The sequence below is a fragment of the Chrysemys picta genome, chromosome 5 (assembly GCF_011386835.1).
Source record: "Chrysemys picta bellii isolate R12L10 chromosome 5, ASM1138683v2, whole genome shotgun sequence".
In the NCBI taxonomy this organism is placed as follows: domain Eukaryota; kingdom Metazoa; phylum Chordata; order Testudines; family Emydidae; genus Chrysemys; species Chrysemys picta.
Window position 1 is genome coordinate 6,398,110 of NC_088795.1, and position 27,875 is coordinate 6,425,984.

At 43.3% G+C, this 27,875-nt stretch overlaps 1 protein-coding gene across 50 annotated transcripts in view; it reads left to right on the plus strand.

Moving 5' to 3' along the window:
• The window catches only part of ADGRL3 (adhesion G protein-coupled receptor L3), an 820,109-nt gene that overhangs the window by 440,434 nt on the left and 351,800 nt on the right, over positions 1 to 27,875 (plus strand). For all 50 annotated transcript variants that reach the window (XM_042860378.2, XM_065595838.1, XM_024100865.3 and 47 more), the window contains one exon: positions 10,421 to 10,530. In XM_042860378.2, the coding sequence (XP_042716312.1) occupies positions 10,421 to 10,530 (110 nt within the window). The remainder of the gene's footprint in view (positions 1 to 10,420; positions 10,531 to 27,875) is intronic.

Consider the following 27,875-nt stretch of genomic DNA (forward strand, 5'->3'; position numbering starts at 1 on the left):
CTTGCCCTGCCCCCGATGCCCTGCCCCTTCTTTGAGCCCCCCCCCCCCCCCATCGCTCACTCTCACCCACCCTCACTCACTCGCTCATTTTCAACAGGCTAGCTCAGGGGGTTGGGAATTGGGAGGGGTTGAGGGCTCCAGCTGGGGGTGCAGGCTCTTGGGTGGGGCCTGGGATGAGGGGTTTGAGGTGTAGGAGGGGGCTCTGGGCTGGGGGGTGGGGTGTTGGGGTGTGGGAGGGTGTATGGGCTCTGGGTTGGGTGTGCGGACTCAGGGGTGGGGCTAGAAATGTGAGGTTTGGACTGTGGGAGGAGGCTTCCGGCTGGGGCAGGGGGGCTGAGGTGTGGGGGTGTCAGGGCTCTGGCTTGGGATCTGCATTCTGGTGTGGGGCTGGGGATGAGGGGTTTGGAATGCAGCAGGGGGCTTGGAGTGGGGGTAGTGCGTGGAGCCACCTGGCCACCCCTGCGCCTGCGAGCCACTGGACATATTGCCGCTTCCGGGAGCCACATGGAGACAGGGCAGGCTGGGAGCTGGCCTTAGCCCTGCTGCACCACCAACCGGACTTTTAGTAGTGCCCCCACGGTCCCTTTTTGACTGGGCATTCCGGTCAAAAACCAGACACCTGGCAACCCTAGTACTCCAGGAAGTGAGGGCAGCCTTATCGCCCGTCTCCCGGGTTTACCTCGAGCAGGTTCCTCAAGAGGGTGTTCCCCACCCACCCCTCAGCCCGGGCTCTCCAGACCTTTTCACTGTGCTCCTGCCCCGTAAGCCCCACCAACCGACCCAGATGCACACCTCGAGCTGGCTGCGCAACCTGCAGCTAGTTTGCTTCTGAACCGCGCCAAGGGCAAATCTGGACACGCTCATGTGCGATACTCTCCTCATGTCCCACCCGGACACTAAGTGGCGGGACCTGTTGCCACCTATTGAGGTGAGGAACCCTGGTGGGCCAGCCTGTATTCCGCCGGGAATATTAGTTGATGGCTCCTTCATGGAGCCGTGACCATGGGTGTGTACCTGGTACAGTTCACCTCTATCCCTGATGCCTATTCCTTTTGCGGGATGAGGGAGTCCCTAGCACATGCCTACCTTGAGTGCGCTAGGTTGCAGCACCTTTTCTGGATCCTTCTGGGACCCAGGTTTGCATTTTTGGCTGCACTTCTCCCCACACCTTGCACACTCCATCCGCGGCCCCACCAAGCTGTGAGACGTCCTCGTCAACCTACTCTTAGTGCTGGCCAGAGCGGCCATCTATAGCACCCGGGAGAGAAGGTTGGCTGAGGGGTTCTCTGCGACTGTGGGGCCTCTTTCTGTTCCTCTCTCCATTCACGTATCCAGGCAGAGTTCCTCTGGGCGGCGTCCGCTGGCTCCCTTGACACATTTGAGGAGCAGTGGGCAGGGCCAGCTCCAGGTTTTCTGCTGCCCCAAGTGGGGGAAAAAAAAAAAAGCCGTGGCAGCGAGATCTCACCGCTCCACTCTTCAGTGGCAATTCGGCAGAGATCCTTCACTCCGAGAGAGACTGGGGGACCCGCCGCCGAAGACCCGGACATGCCACTCCAATAGCGGCCGGAGTGCCGCCCCTTGGTATTGGCCGCCCCAAGCACCTGCTTCTTTAGCTGGTGCCTGGAGCCGGCCCTGGCAGTGGGTGCTGCCCGGGGTTCTCTACTCAGTGTCCCCTTCAGGTTCCCTACTTTTGACCCTTTCACCCTCACACTTGTCCTTGTTATTTTTTCTGTTGTCCCCTGTATTCATTTGAGTCCTGGGCTCCTCCCCTTAGGCTGAGGGAGGGGCCTTTAGCTCCTGGAACCCAATAGATCTCTCTGCTGCTGCATATATTTCACAACCACTTTTCTTTCTTCTGTACCTTTTCTGCAGTGATTGTGGCAGTTCAGTTCAGCTGGACAGGCCACCAGTGCGCTTAGTGGTTTTGAGTCTAAAATGATTAATTCTGAAAAGCCACACTTTAGGATTGATCTTCTATTTTATGCCATCTTTGCATTTCGGTGGTAACAAATGTATTGCCTCAAACTTGGTTAACCTCTCACTAATACTGAGCCAATGCTACTAATGCCTTGTGTTCCTGCAAAGACGTAAAATAAACATTACCTTGCAGAATATCCTTGTTTTAATGTCTGCAATGTCAATACTGTGTTTCTTCCCCATCCCCACCAAAAGATGACCTTGTCACTTAAAAAGCATAAGCATGTTCATAAAGAAAAGCCATGCAAATGCAGCCAAGGGAAATGGTGCTTTTTAAAGCCTGAATCAGGGGAAACAAACCGAGTTGAGCCCTGCAGCTAGTTCGGAATCTGACTGAACTGAAATGCTTCCTTCAGTCCCACTGCCTACAGCACAAGCAAACACCAAATTTATATGCACTGTTTCATGTTAACAGCCTAGAAAGGCTTTTTGAAGTGGAACAAGGAATTGTTCTACTGAAATGTACTCTAGATGTAGGTGTACGATTTATAGTTAGTGCATTTGTTATGTTAGATCGGCACAACTCTTTTGGGGTAAATATTTGTCCACATTTTGAATAACATTAATGGATACACCGAGAGATTGGGGTGGGGGGAATAGCTGGAGTGAAGTGCTACTAAATAATGGTATTTCTTATAACTGAGGAAAGGACTCTTTTTTTTGCATTAATTATGGGTGATTCCTGTTTTGGATGCTCAAACGAAGGCCTGATTTTCAGAAGAGCTTTGAGTGCACTGTTCCCTCGAAAATCAGGGTCCAGCTATCTCAAGTTGGGTTGCACTTTAGCAAATGCAGACTGCTCAGATTTTACTTTCTACTTTCCCAGCTCTCAGGTGAAAACCAGAGAGCAAATTGGTTCTATGATGACTGACTCCTAGGGTCTGATGAAGAGCACTTTCGTACTAGGATCTGGATACTAGGATCTGACTGCCCTGTCTCATCTCATCTGTAGGCATTCATCCCTGGGCAAAGTGGGTTCAACACTCTAGAATTCTAATCTGGAATCATTTTACCCTCTTTGCACAGCTATAAATGACCGCACAAGGCCAAGGCAACGGAGAATCAGGCATTAGATTTCTTGCAAAATGGAAAAGTAATGGTGTCTGAAACTTCCCTGCACTTCGAACTTGTGTACATATGGAGTCATTCCTGATTAACTATCTCTGAGTAACTCCACATTGGGACTCTTTATTCCAGAATAAGTGTGTCCCCATATGGAGTTACTCAGGGATAGTTAATCAGGAATAACTCCATGTGCAGACAAGTCTTAAATCACAGTGATTAAGTGTGTGGTGTTCCCAGTGAAGGGGTGAGATTGGCATTCTCTCGGCTGAGTGAGACAAGACCCCACTCCCCCTTCATCTTCCCCTGTCCATGCTAGGGAGTTAAAGTGGGAGAAAAATGACTGCAGGTAGAAATATGCGTTTTGGGGGGGGGGAAAAGACGACTTAATAAAAGATTACAGCTCCCTGTCAGATCTCATAGCAAATGGAAATAAAGAAAGCTAAAAGCACCTTAAGTTCTCCTTTGATGCTCACAAGTCTTCAAACTCGGTTTGTAAAATGCTGCGACTTAGCAGCTAACAAAATGGGTATTGTTTATCTATACTAGTGAAATCGTCTATCCAGCTTCGCAAATCCCCTCTGATCCCCTCCCGCGCTCATTCTCAGCTTGCATGGTGTTAGAACAATTGAAGAAGGGGAAAAAAAATTAAGATCCCCCACTGTGCAAATATTTCTTTGGAGGAGGCAGACGAGGTTATTTAGTCTGGGAGAGCCGCCATGTTTGGAAATGTGTTCTGTTGACTTGTTTTCCATAACAGCTTAGCTCAGCCGTGTTCTGGACTTGGATATGAAGAGCTTGAGAGCAGGGTCAAAGAGTGGCTAGTTTGCGATATGCCCTCATATTGTTGGCTAGTTCTTATTGGAAAGGGTCTTTTTCTACCTGTCCTCCAGATGAGAGATTGTCAAAACCACAGATAAAACAGAGAGCCATCTGCTGTGATGCTGGGGCATTCCAGTCTGAACCAGCTGGAGCAAGGGAGAAGATCCTAAGATCAGACATATAGAGCTGAAAAGCAGGGCATCCCAGACTTTTCCAGTTTAGGGTCAGGCGGCCACTTGGAGAAGATCATGTACACATGAACAAGCAGGAATCAGTCACTGGGGCAGAGCCCAAGCAGGGCAGAAGGACAAATGCTGTGAATAGAAGTAGGAAACCACAGGAGCAGAAGGGGAAGTTATGGGGATAGAAAGGGAACCAGAACATTTTCAAAGGATGTTTTCTTAAATAAGTCTGGGGGCCACTAGAGGTTTTTATCCCATCTCTGGTGAGGTTTAGGTGATTTTGTCTCTCTCTCACCTTCTAAACATCTGGGAGCCCAGGTGGAACTGTCCCTGGCAAAGTGTTTTAAAGGTCACTAAGAATGCAGTGGAGCTAGAGAATGAAAGCAAGGGAGGGAAGCTGAGGTGGGATGGAGGAAGAGAGACAAGGAGAAGGGAAGAGGAATACATTTAGAGAGTGGAAGAGAACTTTGCAAGGCAGAGAACAGGGAGGCGAGCGCTAGGAATCACATATTGAGGAAGGATGGTCCGGTGCTTAGCGCACTAGCCTGAACCTCAGAGACCGGAGTTCCATTCCTTTCTCCGCCACTGGGTCGCTCTGTAATACCAGGGTATAAAATATATTGGAAGGACAGAACAGGTCGTGCTGGTGGGGGAATGGCACTATATGTGAAAGAAAGTGTTGAGTCAAATGAAGTAAAACTCTTAAATGAACCAAACTTTACCCTAGAATCTCTATGGATAGTAATTCCATGATTTAATAATAAGAACATAGCAGTAGGGATATACTACGGACCACCTTACCAGGATGGTGAAAGTGACTTAGAAACGCTCAAGAAATTAGAGAGGCTATAAAAATTTAAAAAATCAATAATAATGGGGGATTTCAACTATCCCCATATTGATTGGGTACATGTCACCTCAGGATGAGATGCAGAGATAAAGTTTCTGGACACTTTAAATGAATGCTTCTTGGAGCAGCTAGTTCTGGAACCCACAAGAGAGGAGAGGCAATTCTTGATTTAGTCATAAGTGGAGCACAGGACCTGGTCCAAGAAATGAATATAGCTCACTTGCTTGGTAATAGTGACCATAACATAATAAAATTTTGCATCCCTGTGGAGGGAGGAGGGGGACACCAAATAAATCCACCATTGTAGCATTTAATTTCAGAAAGCGGGACAACACAAAAATGAGGACGTTAGTTAAAGAGAAATTAAAAGGCCAAAAGTGAAATCCCTGCAAGCTGCATGGAAACTTTTTAAAGACACCATAATAGAGGCTCAATTTAAATGTATCCCTCAAATTAAAAAAACAAAACAAAACAAAAAACAGTAAGAGAACCAAAAAAGTGCCACCGTGGCTAAACCACAAAGTAAAAAAGCGGTTAGAGGCAAAAAGGCATCCTTTAGAAAGTGGAAGTTAAATCCTATTGAAGAAAATAGAAAGGAGCATAAACTCTGGCAAGTGAAGTGTAAAAATATAATTAGGAAGGCCAAAAAAGAATTTGAAGACCAGCTAATCAAAGACTCAAAAAGTAACTGCAAAAAAAAAAAATGTAAGCACATCAGAAGCATGAAACCTGCTAAACAACCGGGGGAGGGGGGCTCTGGATGATTTAGATGCTAAAGGAGCACTCAAGGAAGACAAGGCCATTGCAGAGAAACTAAATGAATTCTTTATATCAGTCACTGAGGCTGAGGATCTGAGGGAGACTCCCAAACCTGAGACATTCGTTGTAGGTGGCAAATCTGAGGAACTGTCCCAGATTGAGGTGTCATTTGAGGAGGTTTTGGAACAAATTGAAAAATTAAACAGTAATAAGTCACCAGGACCAGATGGTATCACCCGAGAGTTCTGAAGGAACTCAAATGTGAAATTGCAGGACTGCTAACTGTGGCACGTCACCTATCATTTAAATCAGCGTCTGTACCAAATGCTTGGAGGATAGCTAATGTGCCATCAATTTTTTAATGGCTGGTAAGCCTAACTTCAGTACCAGGCAAATGGGTTGAAACTATAGCAAAGAACAGAATTATCAGACACACATATTAACACAATTTTTGGGGAAGAATCAACATGGTTTTTGTAAAGGGAAATCATGTCTCACCAATCTACAAGAATTCTTTGAGGGGGTCAACAAGCATGTGGACAAGGGTGATCCAGTGGATATAATGTAATTAGATTCTCAGGCCTTGGCTACACTTACCGGCAAGTTCGACGGCTGGAAATCGAACTTCTGGGTTCGACTTATCGCGTCTAGTCTGGACGCGATAAGTCGAACCCGGAAGTGCTCGCCGTCGACTGCGGTACTCCAGCTCGCCGAGAGGAGTACCGCGGAGTCGACGGGGGAGCCTGCCTGCCGAGTGTGGACCAAGGTAAGTTTGAACTAATTCGAAATAAGGTACTTCGAACTTCAGCTACGTTATTCACGTAGCTGAAGTTGCGTACCTTAGTTCGAATTAGGGGGGGTAGTGTAGACCAAGCCTCAGAAAGCTTTTGATGAGATCCCTCACCAAAGGCTCTTAAGCAAAGTAAGCTCTCATGGGATAAGAGGGAAGGTTCTCTCCTGGATCAGTAACTGGTTAAAAGATAGGAAACAAAGGGTAGAAATAAATGGTCAGTTTTCAGAATGGAGAGAGGTAAATAGTGGTGTCCCCTAGGGGCCTGTACTGGGACAAGTACTGTTCAACATATTCATAAATGATCTGAAAAAGGGGATAAACAGTGAGGTGGCAAAATTTGCAGATGATACAAAACTACTCAAGATAGTTAAGTCTAAAGCAGACTGCAAAGATTTACAAAAGGATCTCACAAAACTGGGTGACTGAGGAACAAAGTGGCAGATGAAACTCAATGTTGATAAATGCGAAGTAACACACGTTGGAAAACATAATCCCAACTATACAATACTATATCAATAGGCAGAAGGTTTAAAACAAACAAAAGGAAGTACATCTTCACACAGTGCACAATCAATCTGTGGAACTCCTTGCCAGAGGACATTATGAAGGCCAAGACTATAACAGGGTTCAAAAAAGAACTAGATAAGTTCATGGAGGATAGGTCCATCAATGGCTATTAGCTAGGATGGGCAGGGATGCAACCCCATACTCTGAAGTGCCCCTAGCCTCTGTTTGCCAGAAGCTGGGAATGGGTGATAGGGGGATAGGTCACTTGATGATTACCTGTTTGGTTTATTCCCTTTCAAGCACCTGACATTGATGATGGACAATTGGTCTGACCCAGTATGGCTATTTTATGTTCTTAATCTGGTGGATGACCCAGTGCTCCCAACCAACCTTTACACTTTGGGAACTAACTAATAGTTATTGCTGGTAATTTATAAGCTACTGTCACACCCCTCCCTCCCTTAATGCTTGATCCTTTTTGTCTGTTTGGTGGTGTCCGTGTCCCAGATCGCACACTGTGCTGGAAGAGAGTGAAAGATTCGCATTCGAATTCAGGACCTATGCTGAGAATGTGTGTTTGGAAAGTTGCTGGGCCCAGGATTGCCAACTCTTGCGATTTTATTGCGATGCCCACAGTATTGGGGGCGGGGGTGTTGGTGGTGTTTTTTTTTAAAGCACCAGCACCTTGGTTCATTTGCTAACATGAGAAGCTGAGCTTTCACTTATAAAACAAAACAAAAGCAAATTTCTCGCTGGCATGGTTGCAGAGAAAACTTGAAAATATGAAGCGAGTGCATCCCGCAAGGCTATAGAAATCAGAAAGTAAATAAAAAGAACTCACACTTTATTTATTTATTTACATGTCATGATTTTGAAGCCAACCTCCTGATTTTTTTTGAGCCTGACTCATGATTTTGAAGCATACCTTTTACATGCATTATTGTTCTTCTATGTAACATGGTGGGGACTGTCCATGAAGCCATAGACACTATGGATTAGCCCAACACTATTGCATTTTGAAAGGCACATTGAGCTCAATAAAAGCTTTTTGTTGGAAGTGAAATTTTGGATTATGTTCAAAGACTCTGCTTGGAAGCCTGCCTGCACACACTGTCCTAACTATCTGTATATCCTTGCCAAGCCACCTGTCTCGCAGTAGCAAGGGTGAGGACAACAAAATTAGCCCTCAAGTTAATACATTTATTCCTCCATTTATATGATAAAAGTAGTCTCTTGTCTGTGACAACCATCGGCTGGCATAAATCTCAATAGGCAAACGTTAGAGCATTCCAGCCCTCTGGATTATCTGTTATCCCGCTAAATTGCCTGATGAGTAGGGTATCAGGTTTTATTAATCTTTCTGTAATTTTTTTTTTTAATATTGAGCTTAAGGCACTCACTAATGAATCAGTTTTAATTTATGGGCTAAAATAAAATCCTCATTAAGGCTGACAAACTGTAGCCTCAGGTAAACACAAAACATTTCCACTCAGAGCTAAATGAGTTCTGCTCTGGATGCTGGTGCTTCTGCCAATAGAAAGGTGGGGTCAGAGGTCCAATGTCATATCAGAGGAAGAAGCATTTTAGTGAAAGTAACTGCAATGCTCTATCCCCGAGGAATTCTATATCCAGTATGGAAAGGGATGAAAACGAAGGAGTATATTGTCATTTTTCCCCCTGAACAAACACTTGCATCTGAAGAAGTGAGGTTCTTACCCACGAAAGCTTATGCTCCCAGTACTTCTGTTAGTCTCAAAGGTGCCACAGGACCCTCTGTTACTTCAGGAATATTCTGTTTAGAACCACTGTTTGCTAAATTAGTCTGTATCCCAAACCCATTAATCAAATATTCCAATAGCTCCTTTAGGAACATACCCAGTGCAAATGTATACTTTGGATGCACATACACATTTTTCAGTAACACTAAGGGGAGTCAAATGGAGGCCGTATCTCTGGACTCAATACTGCAACCGTTTATACATGCAAATAACTTCACTTACGTGATTAGCCCTGCTAACATCAAAGAGACTATTTGCCTGAGTAAGGTAGCTCTTGCCTCAATGTGTCTGTAGAATCGGCTCTCCAGTGAGAGCAAGCTTACTTTTGGAAATATGTAATATCTGAGTCACGTGCATTGCAGCTCTGTATGACAAATGTAAATGTACTGTGTGCATTTGGGTGTAAAATACCATTCTTTAGGCATTAAAGCAGAACAGCTTTGTTCTTTAGACTGTTTACTTGATGATTGATTGTTTCTTTCCTGTTTGTCACTGTTTCCAGTCACCTTTTTGAATTATATGTCATTATTCTATAAACGCTATTTAAAGGGACACGGTTGATATGAATATCAGATTCTTGTTCATTTAAAAATATTTGTGTTTAGTTACAACTAATACTAATAACAACTGATATATGTTGATTTACTCTTTGCATTTTGTCTTGAACAGTGCAACTTAAAGTTACATTAGATTTCTGTTCCCATTCATTTTAGCAAAATGCAGTTGAGTTTGGATTTCCAACATTGACAGAGAGTGTTTTTAAAAAATACAACTCCTGTTTCCAATGAAATAAAAACAACATTAAAACATTTACAAGCAAAGAAAAGCCACAAAATGTTGGGTTTAAATTATGTCAGCATTTTTCAATTAATGGGTACAATAATTTATAATCAAGTCACTGACACAGTCAATGCAGTGCTTTGTTTGTTTAGATTTTAAAGATTGATTATTGTCTTACTGACTATGGATAATCTAGTTCCAAATGTTGGGCCCAGTTGTGCAACTTTGCTAGTCATCCTTGAAAGGGTTGTGGAATTAAGTCTCTTGTCTTTTGAACAAGTGTCTCTATAGTGACGTATCTGTGACCATTTAGTATAATGTAAGGCCCTGATCCCGCAATCACTAAAAGACGTGCAAAAGTGTCTGCAGGATTAGGGCCTAAATAAATGAATCTGTCAAGGCTCATATTCTTATGAATAATCTCGTTGACTTCAATGGGAGCCCCTACAGATATGAGAGTCTGATTGCGTAGACCCCTTGTAGGATCAGGACCTCAGTGGATATTTCAGCTGCATGCTACATGCTTTACATTTGCTGTTGATATTCGGGGTACACTGAATGGATACACTTCAGACGTTCACTTGTATAACTGTCATACAAAAAACAATAAAAATGAAGTCAAAGCTTAAAAAAAGAAATCCCAAACAACTTAAAATTATTAGCTCTCAGTAGCTTAGATGGAACTAAAATGATAAATAATGGGTAAAAAAGCACTTGAGTGACATAAGAGCCTATGCCCCATTTTCAAAAGCGATGTACTCCTACGCTCCATTGAAAGTCAATGAGACTGAGGCAGGGAAATCACTTTTGAAAATGGGACTTAGATGCCTAAGTAACTTGGACTCTTATGAACATTTTACCCAACATCATCTCCATCTGTATTTTGATTGTCATTGTCTTTGCCTTTCAGATGCAGTAATCGTACACAGTGCGCCGTGGTAGCAGGCCCTGATGTGTTTCCAGACCCTTGCCCGGGAACGTACAAATACCTGGAAGTGCAGTATGAATGTGTTCCTTACAGTATGTATAGTAATATATTTTCACTTCTCATTGATAGAGATCTCATTTTGCTTGCAGATTAGGCCTTGAACCCATGGGGGGAAAAAACAAACCACAATTCAATGGCAAAATTGGCAAAAGTGTATACACCACACCAGATTCAGTTGATGAAGGTTTGAAAATCTCACTCATTGTGTGATGGATGCTCCTGTTAAATGAAACACTACTATTAATTAGGGTGGTTTTTTTTTATTGCTCACTATACAGTTTTCTGATTGTAATTTGTATATCAAAGTTTTTTAGACTGATCTATGTTATTTTAATTAGTGCCATTTTATCGTTACCTTTTAAGTCCCATATTACATCTCTTTGCAGGGACAAGCAAATAGGAAGCTAATTGATGAGAGCATAATGTTGATGGTAGGAATTATGAAACTGTAAGTTTGTGAATTGATTAAAGGAATTTACATGCAGGCCCTGAAAGCCTTACTTTTTTTCTAGGTTTAGAAAAACTTTCATCTGTGGTTGTTGTATTATATTTTTAATAGAGCAAAATCAGCATTACCAAAAAGTAAAGCATGCCTCAGAATTTGCTTTTCATAGCAGCAGGACTCATTTACAATTCTGCTATCAAAAAAATTGTGTATCGCAAAGAGGAATATAAATATTTGGTTAGCAATAGTAAAGAATCAAGTCATGCAAAACTAAATCATTTCTCGGTTTCTTACCCTGGATTTCTTAAAGCTCTCAAATTGTGCACCTCAGGGAACAATTTAGGCAAAACTAAAATCACCCCTGGTCTTCCCTAATTAGTTAAATATGTGTGGGATCGAGTAGTGAGAGCCAGCCAGAAAACACTTCATTCTTCTGAAGTACAGCAATTGACCCGTGGAAGAAGATAGCTGGGATCATAAACAAATAGGCTCGTGCTTGGATGTCAAGCCACAGCTGAAGGAATGTGTCTTGGAAGTGACAAAAATGATCTCCTCAGGGAAAGTTATGAGCTTCCTTGGTCATGCTTCCAGTCCCTCAAACTGTACGCACCTCTCACCGAGGAGCTGGCTGCCCGTCGGCCCTGGGGACTGAAAGGGTTGAAAGGTGATGTGGCTGTCGATAGATGGCTGGAACTGAAAAGTGAGGGATGCAATTAAAACAAAAGCACTCACTGCCCTTGTCCCTGAACAAAAGTGACGTACTCTGCCAAGGGACCCTTAGTCTGTCTCAATCAGTTGGGGGAAACAGGGCTCAACATTAGGACTATGTCCATGTCTCAGTATTAAAAACAAAAACCATGAAGCTTCTAGATGCAACAACTGATGTCTTACATTGGGGCTGATTCAAAACCCATTGAAGGCAATGAAAAGATTGACATCCATGTGCTTTGGATGTGACCCATAGAGCTTTATACAAAATGACTAGTTTGCAGGTGACCTACTAGCAAGGCCGTGTTTCATTTCATTACCAAAAAAAAAAAAATTGTGTGTGGGGGGAGTGGGGGTGAAGAGGTTGTACTTACCGTAAGTCGTATTTCTTACGATTTGCAATTTACATGGCATGTATTATTTCCTCCTGAGATCATTCTGGTAAAGAACTAGTCATTACCAATAGCCTTTGTTGCATAGAAAACAAAGAAGAATAGTGGTGCATTGTTAGAAAGGTAATATGTGAATATTATGCCCTGAGGTGCTAATCGGTCTTATGTGCAAGATGTAAAATAACTCTTGCGGCAGGCTATTCTGTACCAAATGTACAGTAGGGACTGAATGTTTTTAATGATCCAAATGTGAAAAATGATGCCTTTAAAATCAGGTTACGGTGTTTGTATGGCTGTGGGTTTTTTAATACCTACTGGAGTAATCTTTATATACTGCTGGAGGCGGCGATAATCATTGTGGTGAATTCTGACTTTTCCTAGTTCTGATTTGCAAAATTGCAGCATTTGTGATTAACATTTTGGGCCAGATCCTCAGCTGGTATATAGCTCCATTAATTACAGAGAGCTACACTGCCATACCCCAGCGAAGGACCTGGCACGTTGTGCGGGAGTGTCCGTGTCCATGTGTCCCTGTCCCCCCAAAGGCAACAGGGTCTAGTGAACTGAGCACAGGGCTTTCACACCAGAATTTCTCGATTCTGTTCTTGTCTGTGTCTGGGGTTGGCAACGTGTTACACTTCTGTAGTAGTTTGCAAACACTATTTAGTTATGTCCCACAACATCCCCATCGCATGAGGCAGGGAACAATCACCCTGTGGCTTTCACAGTGAAAGTCGCAAGAGAGTGTCAAGAGCAACATTACAATCCAGGAGTGAAATCTTACCTCATTGATGTCAATGACAAAACCGCCTTTGACTTTAATGGGACCAGGATTGAACCCCAGAACTTGTGCTTAATCCACTGAGCTGCACTGCCCCTAGGGAAGTCAATGTGAGTTTTGCAGTGTCTGTTTCCTCTGAAATAGGGATAACACTTTATTTACCTGATTATCTATCACATGGCTTTCTTGCTGACTGTGAAGCTGTCACACCATTTACTAGCAGTCTCATTTGCAGACTTGTAGTGGTGTATGGGGGAGGGGTTTATCCTCTGAGAAGACAAACAGGCCAGTCATCTGACCACCCATTCTCTTCATGTGAGAGCACCATCTGGGTCACCTTTGAGGAGGGACTCAGCTGTGGAGATGCAGTGAGGCCAATTCTGCAGCCACAACCATTAGTAGGGCATGCTGTGCACATGCAAGTATCAGAGGGGTAGCCGTGTTAGTCTGGATCTGTAAAAAGCAACAGAGGGTCCTGTGGCACGTTTAAGACTAACAGACGTATTGGAGCATGAGCTTTCATGGGTGAATGCCCTCTTCGTCAGACGCATGTAATGGAAATTTCCAGAGGCAGGTATAAATATGCAGGCAAGAATCTCCATACTGATTCTTGCCTGCATATTTATACCTGCCTCTGGAAATTTCCATTACATGCGTCTGACGAAGTGGGCATTCACCCACGAAAGCTCATGCTTCAATACGTCTGTTAGTCTTAAAGGTGCCACAGGACCCTCTGTTGCTGTGCACATACAGTTTGCAGCACTCATCGGCTGGGGTAAGTGATAAATGAATGGCTGAGTGAGACCTCTCTCTTCGTGCTGGTCTACACTATGGGGTGGGGAGGAATGATCCAAGTTATGCAACTTCAGCTACGTGAATAACGTAGCTGAAGTCGCCGTATTTAGATCTACTCACCATGGTGTCTTCACTGTGCTGTGTCGACGGGAGATGCTCTTCTGTCGATTCCCCTTGTGCTTCTCATTGAGGTGGAGTACCGGAGTCGATGCTAGAGCAATCGGCGATTGATTTATCGTGTCTATATTAGACACGACAAGTCGACCCCCGCTGGATCGATCACTGCCCATCAATCCGGCTGGTAGTCTAGACAAGCCCTTCCTTGCATTTGTTACTTTAGACCATATTAGTGCCAACACACTGTGTGCAGTGATGGTTGCCATCTTTTGGCCAGTCAAACACAGAAGTTATCTCTACCCATGGCTATTCTCCAGTTTCTTCCAACAAGACCTACCTAGTCGCTCCTGCTTTGGGTTTAGTCTAGACGGTGAGGTTTAAGCTGCCTTTTGAGTGCCTTACAAGTTAAAAGTGGCTTACACAGCACCACTGAGTAAACCTGAATTCCTTCTTGTCTATTTGCCGAGGTAAAATGGACTATAGTTTTTGGGTAATTTCCTGCTTCCATTGCAGATTTTCCGTGGCATAGTGGGGCTATTCTCAGGAACCGCTTGGATTCAGACTGTTACTAATGCCGGAAACCTAGTGCCCTGTTACCTTTTTGAACTAAGCTTTGCAATGTGCTATTCTCCTAAAGAAGTGCATCAGCTTTTGTAATTAAGGCATTAATGTTTCATCACACGTTCCATTAGAATGTAATCTCAGCCTGCTAGGTCTAAGTTGTCGGTTTACTCCGTAAGGTTTCAAATCATGGGCTATATATGTTTCCGTAGCATTAATGGAAATATTCGCTGAACAGCAAAGGAAAGTTGAGTATATGTTCAAGTAGAGCAGCATTTGGGAATTGTCTGTAGTGTGATGCTATAGCTGACCTTGAGCACTGATGCTCAATAGAACACTGTTGTGCCTGTTCCCTCAAAGAAAAACATATGGAATATTTTAAACTCTCTGTTGGTTCCCCCGTCCTGCCTTGCATTGGTTTTGTTTTTTCTTCCGTTTCTCCAAATTTCCATAACTTCCATCAGTTGCGGGAAGACTTGCTGGTGACAGTGCATTGTCCACTGAAACCCTCTCCATTTCTTTCTGAAAAATGTAGACTCTTAAGACTTTACCAGCCCATGTTCTCTTTTGAAAATGGCTGCTGTATTATATATCCTGAGTCCTCCTTTCCGCCAGCTTCACTCACTCTGGGAATTATTTGTTTTAAGAAAAAAAATGGATCTGGCTTCTAACGAGGGATAGATTGTCCTGACTTCTCTCCCCTCTGGCTAAGCAGGGCTAGTCAATATCAACAGGTGACCAATTCTCTCTCATGCTTAGAATAGTCCCCTATATTTTTAAATGCTGACAAGGTGATGGGGGGTGGGGGGGAAGGCAACATTTAACTATCAGTCATCTCTTTGTTAAAGACTGGTTTAAAAAAATCATAGATGTTGAATTCACATTTCCCTGTTGTGGTATTGATGAAAAAAGGGTAATTTCTTTGCTAGAAATACTCTTTTTATTGCCGACAGAAGAGTGGGTTGGCTTACATATCAATAAATGTGAAGGATGTTAAGTGTGATGTGGGAACAGAATTCAATAAAGTTTTATTGTATCACAAGTGGACAGAAGTGCGTTTAAAAACATTAAATGAAAGCTCACAATATCTGCTCCACTGGACCTTAGGGCCAGTGAATAGACAGATAATTGAATAATGACAGTTTTAAGAGAATCCAAGCACTAGAAAGCAATCTGATATTTTTATTGCTTTAAGATTGCTGAGGGGAGGGAGAAGATGAGAGAAAATTGCAACCTGAAAACAATTTAATGAAACCACTTCTCCCAAGAATACTGGTCTTAATTATTTTTCAGTGCCATACGATTTTTGAATCCTGTATCCTCACCTCCCTTGCCTTTCTTTGTGAGGGTTTCCTTTCTGCAGTTCTTAACCACTGACAGCTGAGAAACAATGTTTTCAAGCTCTCACTGCAATGCATTGCTGGGTGCCAGTTTTTATTACATAAATGGTCCTGTGGTTCCTTCAGATTCCATCCCTCTGGGTTATTTCCTTCCCAGGGGGCAGGCCATCCCTCCATGCTCTCCCCACATCCCCCAAGAGAAAATAACAAGTGTTCCTAAGGGGTTAAACATGGTTGTGCACACTGTGGTTTGGTAATGAAAGCATCCCTGCTAAAGCAAAGCTTCCCGTGTTCTACTTAGTTAAATGAATGATTTGCGTGCGTAGGCTGGGGACCATAAAAATACTAACCTAACCACCCATTATGGTTATTTCTTATTCTGAGCAAAGAATCTTTACTTTGTATCCTGCTGACAAACTGCCTTTCTTCCAAGGCATACAATTTCATAGGCATTGCAGCCAAACAAACAAACGAAATCAAAACAAAACACAAAAATCAGTTTTGTATTCATTGGAATTCCCAGATTCCCTTGTTAGTTCTTTTTCTTCCTCGGAGTCAGAAACAAAGGATGCATTACTTACCCCACCAATCTCCTTTCACTGTATTATTGGTGGGGAGAGTGCACATTTACAAGTGCTAACAGAAATGTGCCCTTAATTGAAATAATTTAATACTATGTGGATTTTGCAAATCAGCAGTCTCTTAGCCTGCAGGTTTAGAGACCAGCATAGACGTGCACACAGTTTTCAAGAATGAAATAAAAACTGATGCTGGTGTTCAGGAAGAATAAATATTTTAGATGAATCAAAAAACTTAGGAGATTGAAATTTAAAACGAAATATTGAATGATACTCTGGGAAACAGATTCACAAATAAGAAAGGGTATTTTTCCTTCCTAGGTTTGGTTTTAAACTTGAAGGCCCAATTTAAAGGAACTAAGCCTTTTTAGTAGGTGTTAGTGGGCATAATTTATGCACACATGTCAGAGGCCTGCTGAAAGCAATGGAGGTGTTGGAGCTTCTCAAAAAAGAAAGATTGAAAAGATCTGTTGTAATGGGTTGATACGCAACCTAAATATTAGGGTTGCTACCAGCTCCCCCTGTAATTTTCAGTGTGCTCCTAACAAAGGCCCATTTAAGCAGCTCAAAGCCATGTGTTTTTTAAATTTCTTTCTGATGTGTATCAATCTGCACTAAGCATTGCCCAACCAAGGAGCCCAGTAGGTCTCATAGAGGAGAGGTGACTGGGGCAATCTCTTTCAGGGAAGGTAAGTCTTTATTCTCTATCTAAAGTACTTACTTGGTTCCCCTTATTGTAATATTTGAGCATCTCATATCTATTTATCCTCATAACACTCCTTTCAGGTAGAAAGTCCTATTATCCCCCTTTAACAGATGGGAAACTGAGGCACAGAGAGGCCAACTGATGTGCCCCAAGTCGTACAGGAAGTCTGTGGCGGTAAGGGATTTGAACTTAGATCTCCCAAATCCCAAGCTAGTGCCCTAGACTCTGGACCATCCTTCCTCCCCGTGTGTTCTCTTAAATGCCCCTGTTGGTTAGCTGCAGAAATGGCAACACCATCTCAAATGAGTTGCACATGCTTCATGGCAGTAAGGACACGGCAGCATTCTCTCATTGTGGGTACAGCTGTACTTAAGGAGTGTGTGCTGAGCAAACATCCCACACCTAGCTGCCTTCTGGTCCTCCCATTGCAAACGTCAGAAAAGAAATCTGGGAAAGAGAGCTGGGATCTCCATGAGCCTGTCCGCTGATCTCTGATTGTAGAGCTTGTATTGCACAGTGGTGATGTGTCAAGGGCAGTAAGAACACGGCTTGTTGGACATGTATTAGCACTTAGAAAAAAAAGCTTATGGCTTTTAAAGTGAACCGATTTTTTATGGAAGAGTCATGGAGAAGGAGTATAAACCCAACCACTGCTTTTTAATTTTTTTAACAGAATCACTTGTCAGACTATCACCAGCACTTTAAACTAACTTCCTGATTTATAGAGATTGATCGATCTTAGACCAATCATAGACCAGACTTTGATCTGCACATCCTCACCGTTCAGAGGTGGTCAAGGTTTTGGGTCAGGTGCATTTCCAAGCTAAGAACGTAAGAACAGCCATAGTGGGTCAGACCAAAGGTCCATCAAGCCCAATATCCTGTCCTCTGACAGTGGCCAATGGCAGGTGCCCCAAAGGGAATGAACAGACAGGTTACCATCAAATGATCCATCCCCTATCACCCAATCCCAGCTTCTGGCAAACAGAGGCTAGGGACACCTAGCCATTGATGGACCTATCTTTCATGAATCTATTTAGCTCCCTTTTGAACCCTGTTATAGTATTGGCCTTCACAACACCCTCTGGCAATGAGTTCCAGAGGTTGACAGTGCGTTGTTTGAAAAAATACTTTCTTGTGTTTGTTTTAAACCTGCTACCTATTCATTTCATTTGGTGGCCCCTTGTTCTTGTATTATGAGAAGGAGTAAACAGCACTTCCTTATTTACTTTCTCTATACCACTCATGATTTTATAGACCTCTATCATATCCCCCTTAGTCGTCTCTTTTCTAAGCTGAAAAGTCCCAGTCTTATTAATCTCTTCTCATACAGAAGCCGTTCTATACCCCTAATCATTTTTGTTGTCCTTTTCTGAACCTTTTCCAATTCCAATACATCTTTTTTGAGATGGGGCGACCACATCTGCATGCAGTATTCAAGGTGTGGGCGTGCCATGGATTTATATAGAGGCAATATGATATTTTCTGTCTTATTATCTATCCCTTTCTTGATGATTCCCAACCTTCTGTTCGCTTTTTTGACTGCCGCTGCACATTGAGTGGATGATTTCAGAGAACTATCCACAGTGACTCCAAGATCTCTTTCTTAAGTGGTAACAGGTAATTTAGACCCCATCATTGTATATGTATACTTAGGATTATGTTTTCCAATGTGCATTACTTGGCATTTATCAACATTAAATTTCATCTGCCATTTTGTTGCCCAGTCACCCAGTTTTGTGAGATCCTTTTGTAGCTCTTCGCAGTCTGCCTGGGACTTAACTATCTTGAGTAGTTTTGTATCATCTGCAAATTTTGCCATCTCACTGTTTACCCCTTTTTCCAGATTGTTTATGAATATGTTAAATAGGACTGAGCCCAGTACAGATCCCTGGGGGACGCCACTACTTACCTGTCTCCATTCTGAAAACTAAGAAATGGTTTGGTGGAAGAGGTAGGGCATCGCCAGGGAATGTTTTACATAGGGCATCACCAGGGAATGTTTTACATATTCTGGAAGTACTACTGTATTATGATCTTAAGGTTCGTGAGAATCATGGATAATGGAGAGATCACACAGGCTGGGTGGAATGTTAGCAAGAGCGCTCCCAAAGCTAAACGTTGCAGTAATCTTGATTTTCAGAAGAGGGGGGGAAACTTTTTTTTTTTTAATTTGGCCAGAAGCAAAGTTTTGTTCTTTGAGTAGATGCAACAGTGTATTCCAAGTAGGTGTATTCCATAATTGCAGCCCTCACCAAGACCCATATGAGCTCCAAAGCTCCTGCAGCATCAGTAGCTGTAAAAACAATGGCTAATATTGAGAACAATGGGAGCTGTTGGGTGCTGAGCACTTTTGAAAACCTGGTGCCCAAACGGGAGCTGAGTTCTACTGAAAATCAGTCCCTTAGTGTTAGAGAACAAACTGGAGAGACTTAAGCCATCTATACTACTGTGTAAGGCCCCAATTCAGGAAAGCACTCAAGCCCATGTCTGTCAATCCCTGTTCAGTATCGCACTTAAGCATATGGTTAAAACCTATTAACTTCAGTGAGACTTAAGCATGTTTTTAAGTTCTCTCTTAAATAGGGATGCTGTCTTGAGAAGGGGCCTAAAAGAGGATTCCATGTCTCTGCAATAAAACTGGGGGGGGGGGAGGGGAAAAAAGGAATATTTATAATGCTCATGACAGTTGTGGGCATAGAGCTGACAATCTGTCCCTCAGGGGGAAGAGGTGATGGGGAACCTGCCTAGAAAAAACAAACAGTTGATCTTGAAGACTGTTTTTGCTGAATTTGTCCCAGAATGTTCAAACGGAAGATAAATAGCTTCAACATTCTAACCTCACTTGAGAGAGGGAAATCTGTGTGGCTGGGTTGTTCTCTAACTGTAAAATTATATTTAGGCTTGGAAGGATTAGTTTTTTATTGGTAAATGTCAGTAAACATCAATTTCACTGTACACACAGAAATCAATGAAAAAATATATCCATCGATGGTAATCAAAATGTACAGATAGGTAAAGTAAGAAACGAGCTTCTTGAGAACTTATTAGAGTTTGGTATAAGGATATTTGTGTATTTTAACTGTTATAAAGCTTCAACTTTTCAGAATCTCTACATCTACCATTATTAAATATTTATTTCCCCCAACCCCATTGTGTAACCCCCATAATATCCCACAACTGTGAAAATTTAAATTGATTTTAAAAAAATGCTTAAAACCCATAATTTTGCACAACTTTGAGAACTTAAATACTTATAAATCTGCAAAAAAAAATGCTTTAAAATAAACACGAATACCCTTCCAATACAGAGAGAGTGTAAGTTTTTCTACAGGTTGGTTGCTCTCTCCGCCCCTTTCCCCCAAGTGGCACAATTCACAGTTGATGGAGTTAGCAAAGTGTCAGAAGCAGGTTCAGAAAACACCAGCAACCATGTCAGTGTGTTACTTTATACTAAGAGGGGAGAGGAAAATACTGCTGGTGTGGTGTATTTCTGCATTTGGGCATCTTTCTTGACCTCCAGTCAGCCACTCCACACAGTGCCGCAAACATCTAGCAGGGTTCGCTTCTTCTTAGCAGTCTGATGGAAAAAGGGGCCAGATGATATTAATTTTGTCTTGGATGATACTGACCTAAGTTAAGCATGCTGTCTGTGATGACTCTATAAACCAGGCTTCTACAACAGTATGTACATGAGAGAAGACAGTTGATTGTCATGATATAATGTATGGAAGGAAAAGCTCCCAGGAATTGCTTACAACACTTCATCATACACACACTGATACTCATGTTAAATGGCTTTTCACAGTCAAAATCAGCCCCAATCTCATTAATTATGAATGGCTGTTGTGTGACAGATGGTATGTATTACTATTTTTAAGAATGAGTGATAAGTGTAAAATGAGAAACACATGTTGCATGACAGCTTTAGCTCCCATGTATCGAAGAGAACCAGCTTTTCCCCCGGTTGGACAGCATCCTGTTTTAATAACCTTAAGATGGAGATCATGAAATATACCGGGGTAGGAAACACTGGACAAACATAGACTCTGATGTACGAGGATGCACCTCTCACTGAGCTCACTCAGGGTTTCACCTGTTTGTGCCAGGGCTGCAATTGGCCTTTCTAGTAGGAATATTGATCAGGCACATGGTTTTACTAAGAGCCCTTAGCCTGTGGAGATACACAAGTTTAAACAATGTGTCTTGAAGGGAATGAATAGCTTAGGTCAGTGCTTTAGCCAACGGTTGACATACACAAAATTTATAGTATTCTTAAATAGTCTGATTTCCTTCTAAACATGTTTCTATAGTGTTACTTTCTTCATGAAATAGGTTTCAGAAACTCTTGTACATGAACAATAATTGGGGCGGGGGGAGGGTAGTATAAACAATTCTTTTAATTAGATGTAGATAATAGGCTTGTGAATACTTTTTTTTTATTTTGCTGATCTGCAGCCAGATAATTGTCAGAATCAAGCCTGACCATTTCTTGCAAGAGGAGGGCCTAACACAGTAGCAAGAGCACAGTAGTTACAAAGTCTTTATTACTTTTACAAAACATATTCCATGAACTTAAATACTGTAATGTGAAACGTTATAACATGAAGCTGCATGTGGTCAGAATAAATGGATCAAATATATTTTGTGATACAGTAGTAGCCTTTAAAAAATAAAATCCTGTTGATTTGTTTGCCTGCGTGCTTACTTGTAAAGTGAGTTTGCAATGTGTAGGAAGTGTAACCTAGTGACATTTCTATGGCATGTTCTTTTCTCTTAGGGCTGAGATAGGGACTGAAAAGCACACATGTACTTCATTTTACCTTTTTGTATTCAAGCTTAACATTCATAATACAGCAAAATGTTATTTTTGCTTCTTTAAATCAATCGTATTAGTTATTCCCTTGTTGAATTTGGTTCTTATTCAAATACACTAACTGCTGTCCTTGAAAAGAAATTCTGGCTCAATTTCTTTAGAACTCAGCCTTTCTTTAGTGCCTTGATAACAGTGTTATCTTATTCCGTAATGCTTCACCATACAGAGTAATCTAAAACCCAGGGAAGCATGCCAAAAGATGCTAGAAAAAAGGGCCTTTACAAAAGGCTGGACTTTTCCCTCTAACATTGCAGAGTTTACATTGCTCTCTCTTATTCAAAGAAAATGAATAATTCAAAATAAATTTGGAAAGTAAACAGAGCAAGATTTGTTTTTGGAAAAGTGCATTAAATTTGATAACGTATTTTAGTGGGTAAAAGTTCTTTCCTTTTCAATGTTGTCAGATTAAATTGGATTGCACTACTCTTTACTAGCCAAGGGGTGTGTGGGGGGAATTATTGCCCCTTGTCTTTAGTCCCATCTGACTGAGGCTATAATAGGCTCTTGAGGACATGTCCTACTAAGGTATTCTGGAAGGTTTCCCCAGTCTAAAACCTCCCCTCCTCACCCAGATCCATGGTAGCTGAGCTTGGTGCAGTGAGCTTGTGTGGAGGCTAAAGAAATTCTCCTCCATAGGCTTCAAAATTACAATAGACAGTCTTGGTCACAGGTACCCAACCCTGGATGTTGGCACTATCCCTACCACTCAGCTTTCCCGTGGAGGCACAAAGCACCCCTGCTTCCCCTATAACCCACTCCTCCCAACCGCCAAATCCAGCTGCATGAGGATACATGGGGGGACAAATATCTTGTATCTGAGGTCCTCCATCATCAAAGAGGGGATTCATTAGGGGTTGCCCCACAATAAGGAACCATCATCAACCATAACATATACACAAGGAGCAAGAACCCTATTCTACCCTTAAGAGACTTCCAGAGTGAAGTAATCCATCTCCTTGCTGACCTATCACAAAGAAACAGTGGCTGTCATGAGAAGACCCCTGTATTCAGGGTGAGTGTCACCCTCCACCTTACGATTGTCCCTCCGCAACCTTTCCACACAAGATAAGGACTGTCCATGTCAGGCTAATCTACATGCCCACGCTGCTGCAGCCACCATCCCAGTGCCTCTTAGAACAGATTCACTGCCTTCCCAGCGCCTTGAAATGACAGCCACCCCTTCTGTCCCACTAGAGCGCCAACGCCTTCTGCACGCTAGGTCAGGCAAGTGCCAGCGGGCGATGGCCGGGGGTGAAGAGACAGATGTACCTTTGGGATCTGTTGGAATAAAGTGCCTCTGCTCCAGAACAGCAAAATGACAGGGTACCACTGCCAGAGCCGATCCAGAAGGAAATAATCACCTAGGCCTTCCCTTTCCTCAGGTCAGTCTTTCTCACGCCCTGTGTGTCCAGATGGCCTGTTGACTGAGCAGCCTATTCCACAGGGAAGGTGTTGTCTCTCAGGTTTTGTCTCCAAGACAGTAAAGCTGGTTCCCCCTATGCATACATTTTCCACAGATTGAGAGAGCAGACTTCAAGGCCTCCTTGTTATATCTTTTCCCCTCCTGATGGTTAACTAAAGCCGAAGTCTGGCACTTTAGGCCAGTGGCTGGAAACGGCCTGATCTAAATCCTTGTCTTCAGGATGGATCATTAACTTTTTCTGCCCTGGCGGTGTGGGAGTGGTGTACATTCCATCACGTTGGCTTTCCCCACTTCATAAAAACATAGGAACAGTCACGCTGGGTCAGATCAATGATCCATCTAGACCAGCATCCTGTCTCTGACAATGGCAGAGCCCACTGCTTCAAAAGCAATGAACAGGTCATTATAGAGTGATCCATCCCTTCTCATCCAGCTTGCAGCACTCAGAGATTTATGGACACCCAGATCATGAGGTTGCATCCCTGACCATGTTGGCTAATCGCTGTTGATGGACCTATCCTCCAAGAACTTATCTAATTCCTTTTTGAACTCATCTGGTCCTGGTGACTTATGTGTCAGTTTGTTCCAAAATCTCCTCTCTTGACACCTCAATCTGGGATGGTTCCTCAGATTTGTCACCTAAAAAGAATGGTTCAAGTGTGAGAATTTCCTCACATCCTCTGTAATGAAGCCTGATGCAAAGAATTAATTTAGCTTCTCTATATTCCTTGTATTCCTTGAGTTCTCCTTTAGAACCTCAATTGTCCCAGGGCCCCACTGGCTGTTTTGTAGGCTTCCTGCTTCTATGTATTTAAAAGAATACAGTTTGTTTTTGTGTTTTTAGCTAGTTGCTATTAAAATTCTTTTTTGCCTTGCCTAATTATACTTTTACACTTGACTTGCCAGAGTTTATGTTCCTTTCAATTTTCCTCATTAGGATTTCACTTCCAATTTGTAAAAAATGCCTTTTTGCCTCTAGCCACCTATTTTATTCTTCTGTATACATGATTATTTTTGTTCTCTTACTGTTTAGCTTATTTAGGGTATATATTTCATTTGAGCCTCTATGGTGTTTTTAAATAGCTTCCATGCAGCTTGCAGGCATTTCACCTTTGTGACTGTTCTTTTTAATTTTCATGTAACTAGCTTCCTCATTTTGTGCACTTCCCATTTTTGATGTTAAATGATACTGTTGTGGGTTTCTTTGGTATGTTTCCCCCCGAAAGGATGCCCAGTTTAATTATGTTATGGTTGCTATTACCGAGAAGATCATCTATATTCTATTATTGGACCAGATCCTTTGTGCCACTGAGGACTAAATCAAGAATTACCTCTCCCCTTGTGGGTTCCAGGACCAGCTGCTCCAAGAAGCAATAATTAATGGTGTCTAGAAATTTTATATCTGCATCCCATCCTAAGGTGACATGCATCTAGTCAATATGGGGATATTGAAATCCCCCATTATTGCTGAGTTTTCTGTTTTTCTAGCCTCTCTAATCTCCCTGAACATTTCACAGTCTCCGTCACCATCCTGGCCAAGTGATCAGTAGTATATCCCTACTGCTGTACTCTTATTATTCAAGTATGGAATTTTTATCCAGAGAGATTCTGTGATACAGTTTGATTCATTTAAGATTGTTACTATATTTAGATTACTATATATACTATATATAGATTACTATATTTAACTCTCTGCTTTCTTTCACATATAGTGCCACTCTTCCACCAGCACAACCTACTCTGTCATTCCTGTATATTTTGTACCTTGGTATTACCATGTCCCATTTATTATCATTGTTCTGCCAAGTTTCCATGATTCCTATTATGTCAGTATGTTCATTTAATACCAGGCCATTTGCCCATCTTAGTATTTAGCCTTCTTGCATTTGTATACAAACACTTATAAAATGTGCCTAATATATAGTTGTGTCTTCAGATGATGTAATTGAACAGGACTCTTTTGTTTGACTGTTTCTCTTCAGTTCCCATCTGTACTTTATCAACTTCTCTTCTCTGCTCTTTACTAGGATATAGAGTATCTCCTTTAATAAATCCTCCCTCAGGGATGTCTCTGTTCAAACCATGTGCTCCTTGGCACCTGTCGGCTTTCTCCAGCCCTTAATTTTACATGCCAACAATCTGGTTCTGTTTTCGTTTAGGTGGAGCCCATCTAGTCCTGAATGAACTGTTCCCCAGTTCATAATAAACCTAAATCCTTCCTCCCAACACCATTGTTTCATCCATGAAGTAAGATCCTGCAGTTCTGCGAGTGTGATAGGCCATGTGTATGGAACAGAAGCAATGCAGAGGATGCTACCGTGGAAGGCCTGGACTTTAATCTCTTACCTAGCAGTGTAATTTTGGCCTCCAGGATCTCTCTTGCCTTTTCCTATGTCATTGGTGCCTACATGTACCAAGACCACAGGCTCCTTGCCAGCACTAAACCACAATCTGTCTGGATGTCTCAAGAAGTCTGCATCCTTCACAGCCGGCAGGCAATTCTCCAGGCAGTTCTCCTGGTCATCACAAATCCAGCAATCTGTATTTCTAATAATCAAATCCCCCTTTACCGTTATCTGTCTCTTCCTAATAAAAGGGTCCTTCCCCCTGAGAGGTATCCTCAGTGCGAGAGGATACCATGACATCATCTGGAGGGAGTGTTCCAATTATGGGATCCTTTCCTCTGCGCAAGTTTGATGTTCTTTCCCTAGGGGCTTGTCTCCACTTATTAGTGGATTAGCGTTCTGGTGATCAATCCACCGGGGATCGATTTAGCGGGTCTAGTGAAGACCCACACTAGACTCCCATCGACTCCAGTACTCCACCGGAACAAGGCGCATAAGGTAAGCTGATGGGAGAGTGTCTTCCGTTGACCCAGCGCGGTGTCTACGCAATAAGTTGACCTAAGGTACGTCGATTCCAACTGTGTTATTCACGTAGCTGGAGTTGCGTAATTTAGGTCGACTTAGTCCCGTAGTGTAGACCTGCCCTGAGTCTGTTCTACTGTGTCCCTGAAAGTCTCCTCTATGTGTTTGCCTGTCTCCCTCAGCTCCTCCAGTTCAGGGACTATGGTCTCAAAAGTCCATATGCCGTCTCTGAGGGCCATGAGCTGCTTGCGCTGAATATACTCATATGCCGCCTGCTCATATGTGCTGCATTCAGTGCAATAAACTGGGTAGCCCCACTCTGCTTCTGGACATCTGCCTGCAGTATTTTAACTCTGGCAGGGTTTTTAAAATTATTTTGGGGGGAGGTGTTATTGGCTTAAATTTAGCGTATGTTTGTTAGGCCTCTCACACTCTGTCTCTAAACGCCCCTGTTTGCTTCTCCTGTTCGCTAGCTCCTCTGGGTGCTTAAAAGCTCACTTTTTAAACCCCTGTTCTCCCTGAGTTTTCCCTGCCCCTTTGTCTAGGGATCCTAAAGAGCTTACAAATCAAAGGAGAGCACATTAGCGCATCCTCAGTAAGCTCCCACCCTAGCCTAGCAGGCCACTTAGCTCAGCACACAATCCCCAAAACAGACCACACTATAACCTTCAAGCAATAAGTAAGCAGAGGACAAGCAACCTAACTGACAGCCTCACCCAATGATCACCAGAAGAGCTCCCTTGCAAGACTCCGCTGTTTGCGACTCCTGGTTGCTAGCTCTTTCCTCTGCCACCCTTCCCTCTCCCCCCCCCCCGCCATTTCTTCTCTGCCAAAAATGCTTCTACAACCACTTTGTCCTTATCTTAATTAAGAAGGACTCAGTGATGACTGTATCTCCATTTCTATTTAATACAAAGTCAGGTATCGTGTCCTGCAACCTGCAGCCCCTGGGAATGGACCCCATGGACACACACATTCTGAAAGAATCGTCATGGGGAGGAGTCCCAGATGCCAAGGCTAGCTAGCTGTCTGTCTACTTAAGCTTTAGATCCAAGGGCGCCGAAACAGGGGGGGCAGGGAGTCATGGCCCTCCCACTTTTTGAAAGTGGACAGGCCTGGCTCCATCCAATTTTCACCATGGGCCTCCCCACCCCTCCTCTTCCCCCCGAGGCCACACCCTCCTGGCTAGCCCAGCAGCTGGAGTGCTGCACCGCAGACCCTTCACCTACCCAGGACAGGGGGGCCGAGAGCAGCCCCTGGCCCATGTCCCCGTCCCCCGGGCTCCCTGCCCACAGCAGGTGGAGGGTCTGTGCCAGGGATCCACACATCTGCCCAGCCGTGTGACTCTTACCATGGCCGGGCTGTGGCTTCAAGGCCCTGTCCCCCAGAGCTGCGCCGGCAGCTGTTGGGAGCCGCGGACCCTCCACCTTCCCTAGGTCGGGGGGCCTAAGGGGCAGGGACATGCGCTGAGGACTGCACTTTGCCCCCCACACTGGGCAGGTGGAGGGTCTGCGGGTCCTGACCCTCTCCGGCTTCCAGCTTGGCTGGGGGCGGGGCCTTGGATGGAAGGGGCCACGGAGGGGCAGTGGCCCATGCCCCCCCCACTTTTGGGAAGGCTCCAACACCCCTGTTTAAATCACACCCACCTGTATGGTATCTGAGCACCTTACAGCGCTGAAGTAGTCCATGTAAGAGATCTACACGAAGGCCAGATTTTCCACTTCTCTCACTGTGACCAGAGGCAGAAAGGGTTCATTACGACCGCATCTCTCTCTCCTTGCCCTTCTA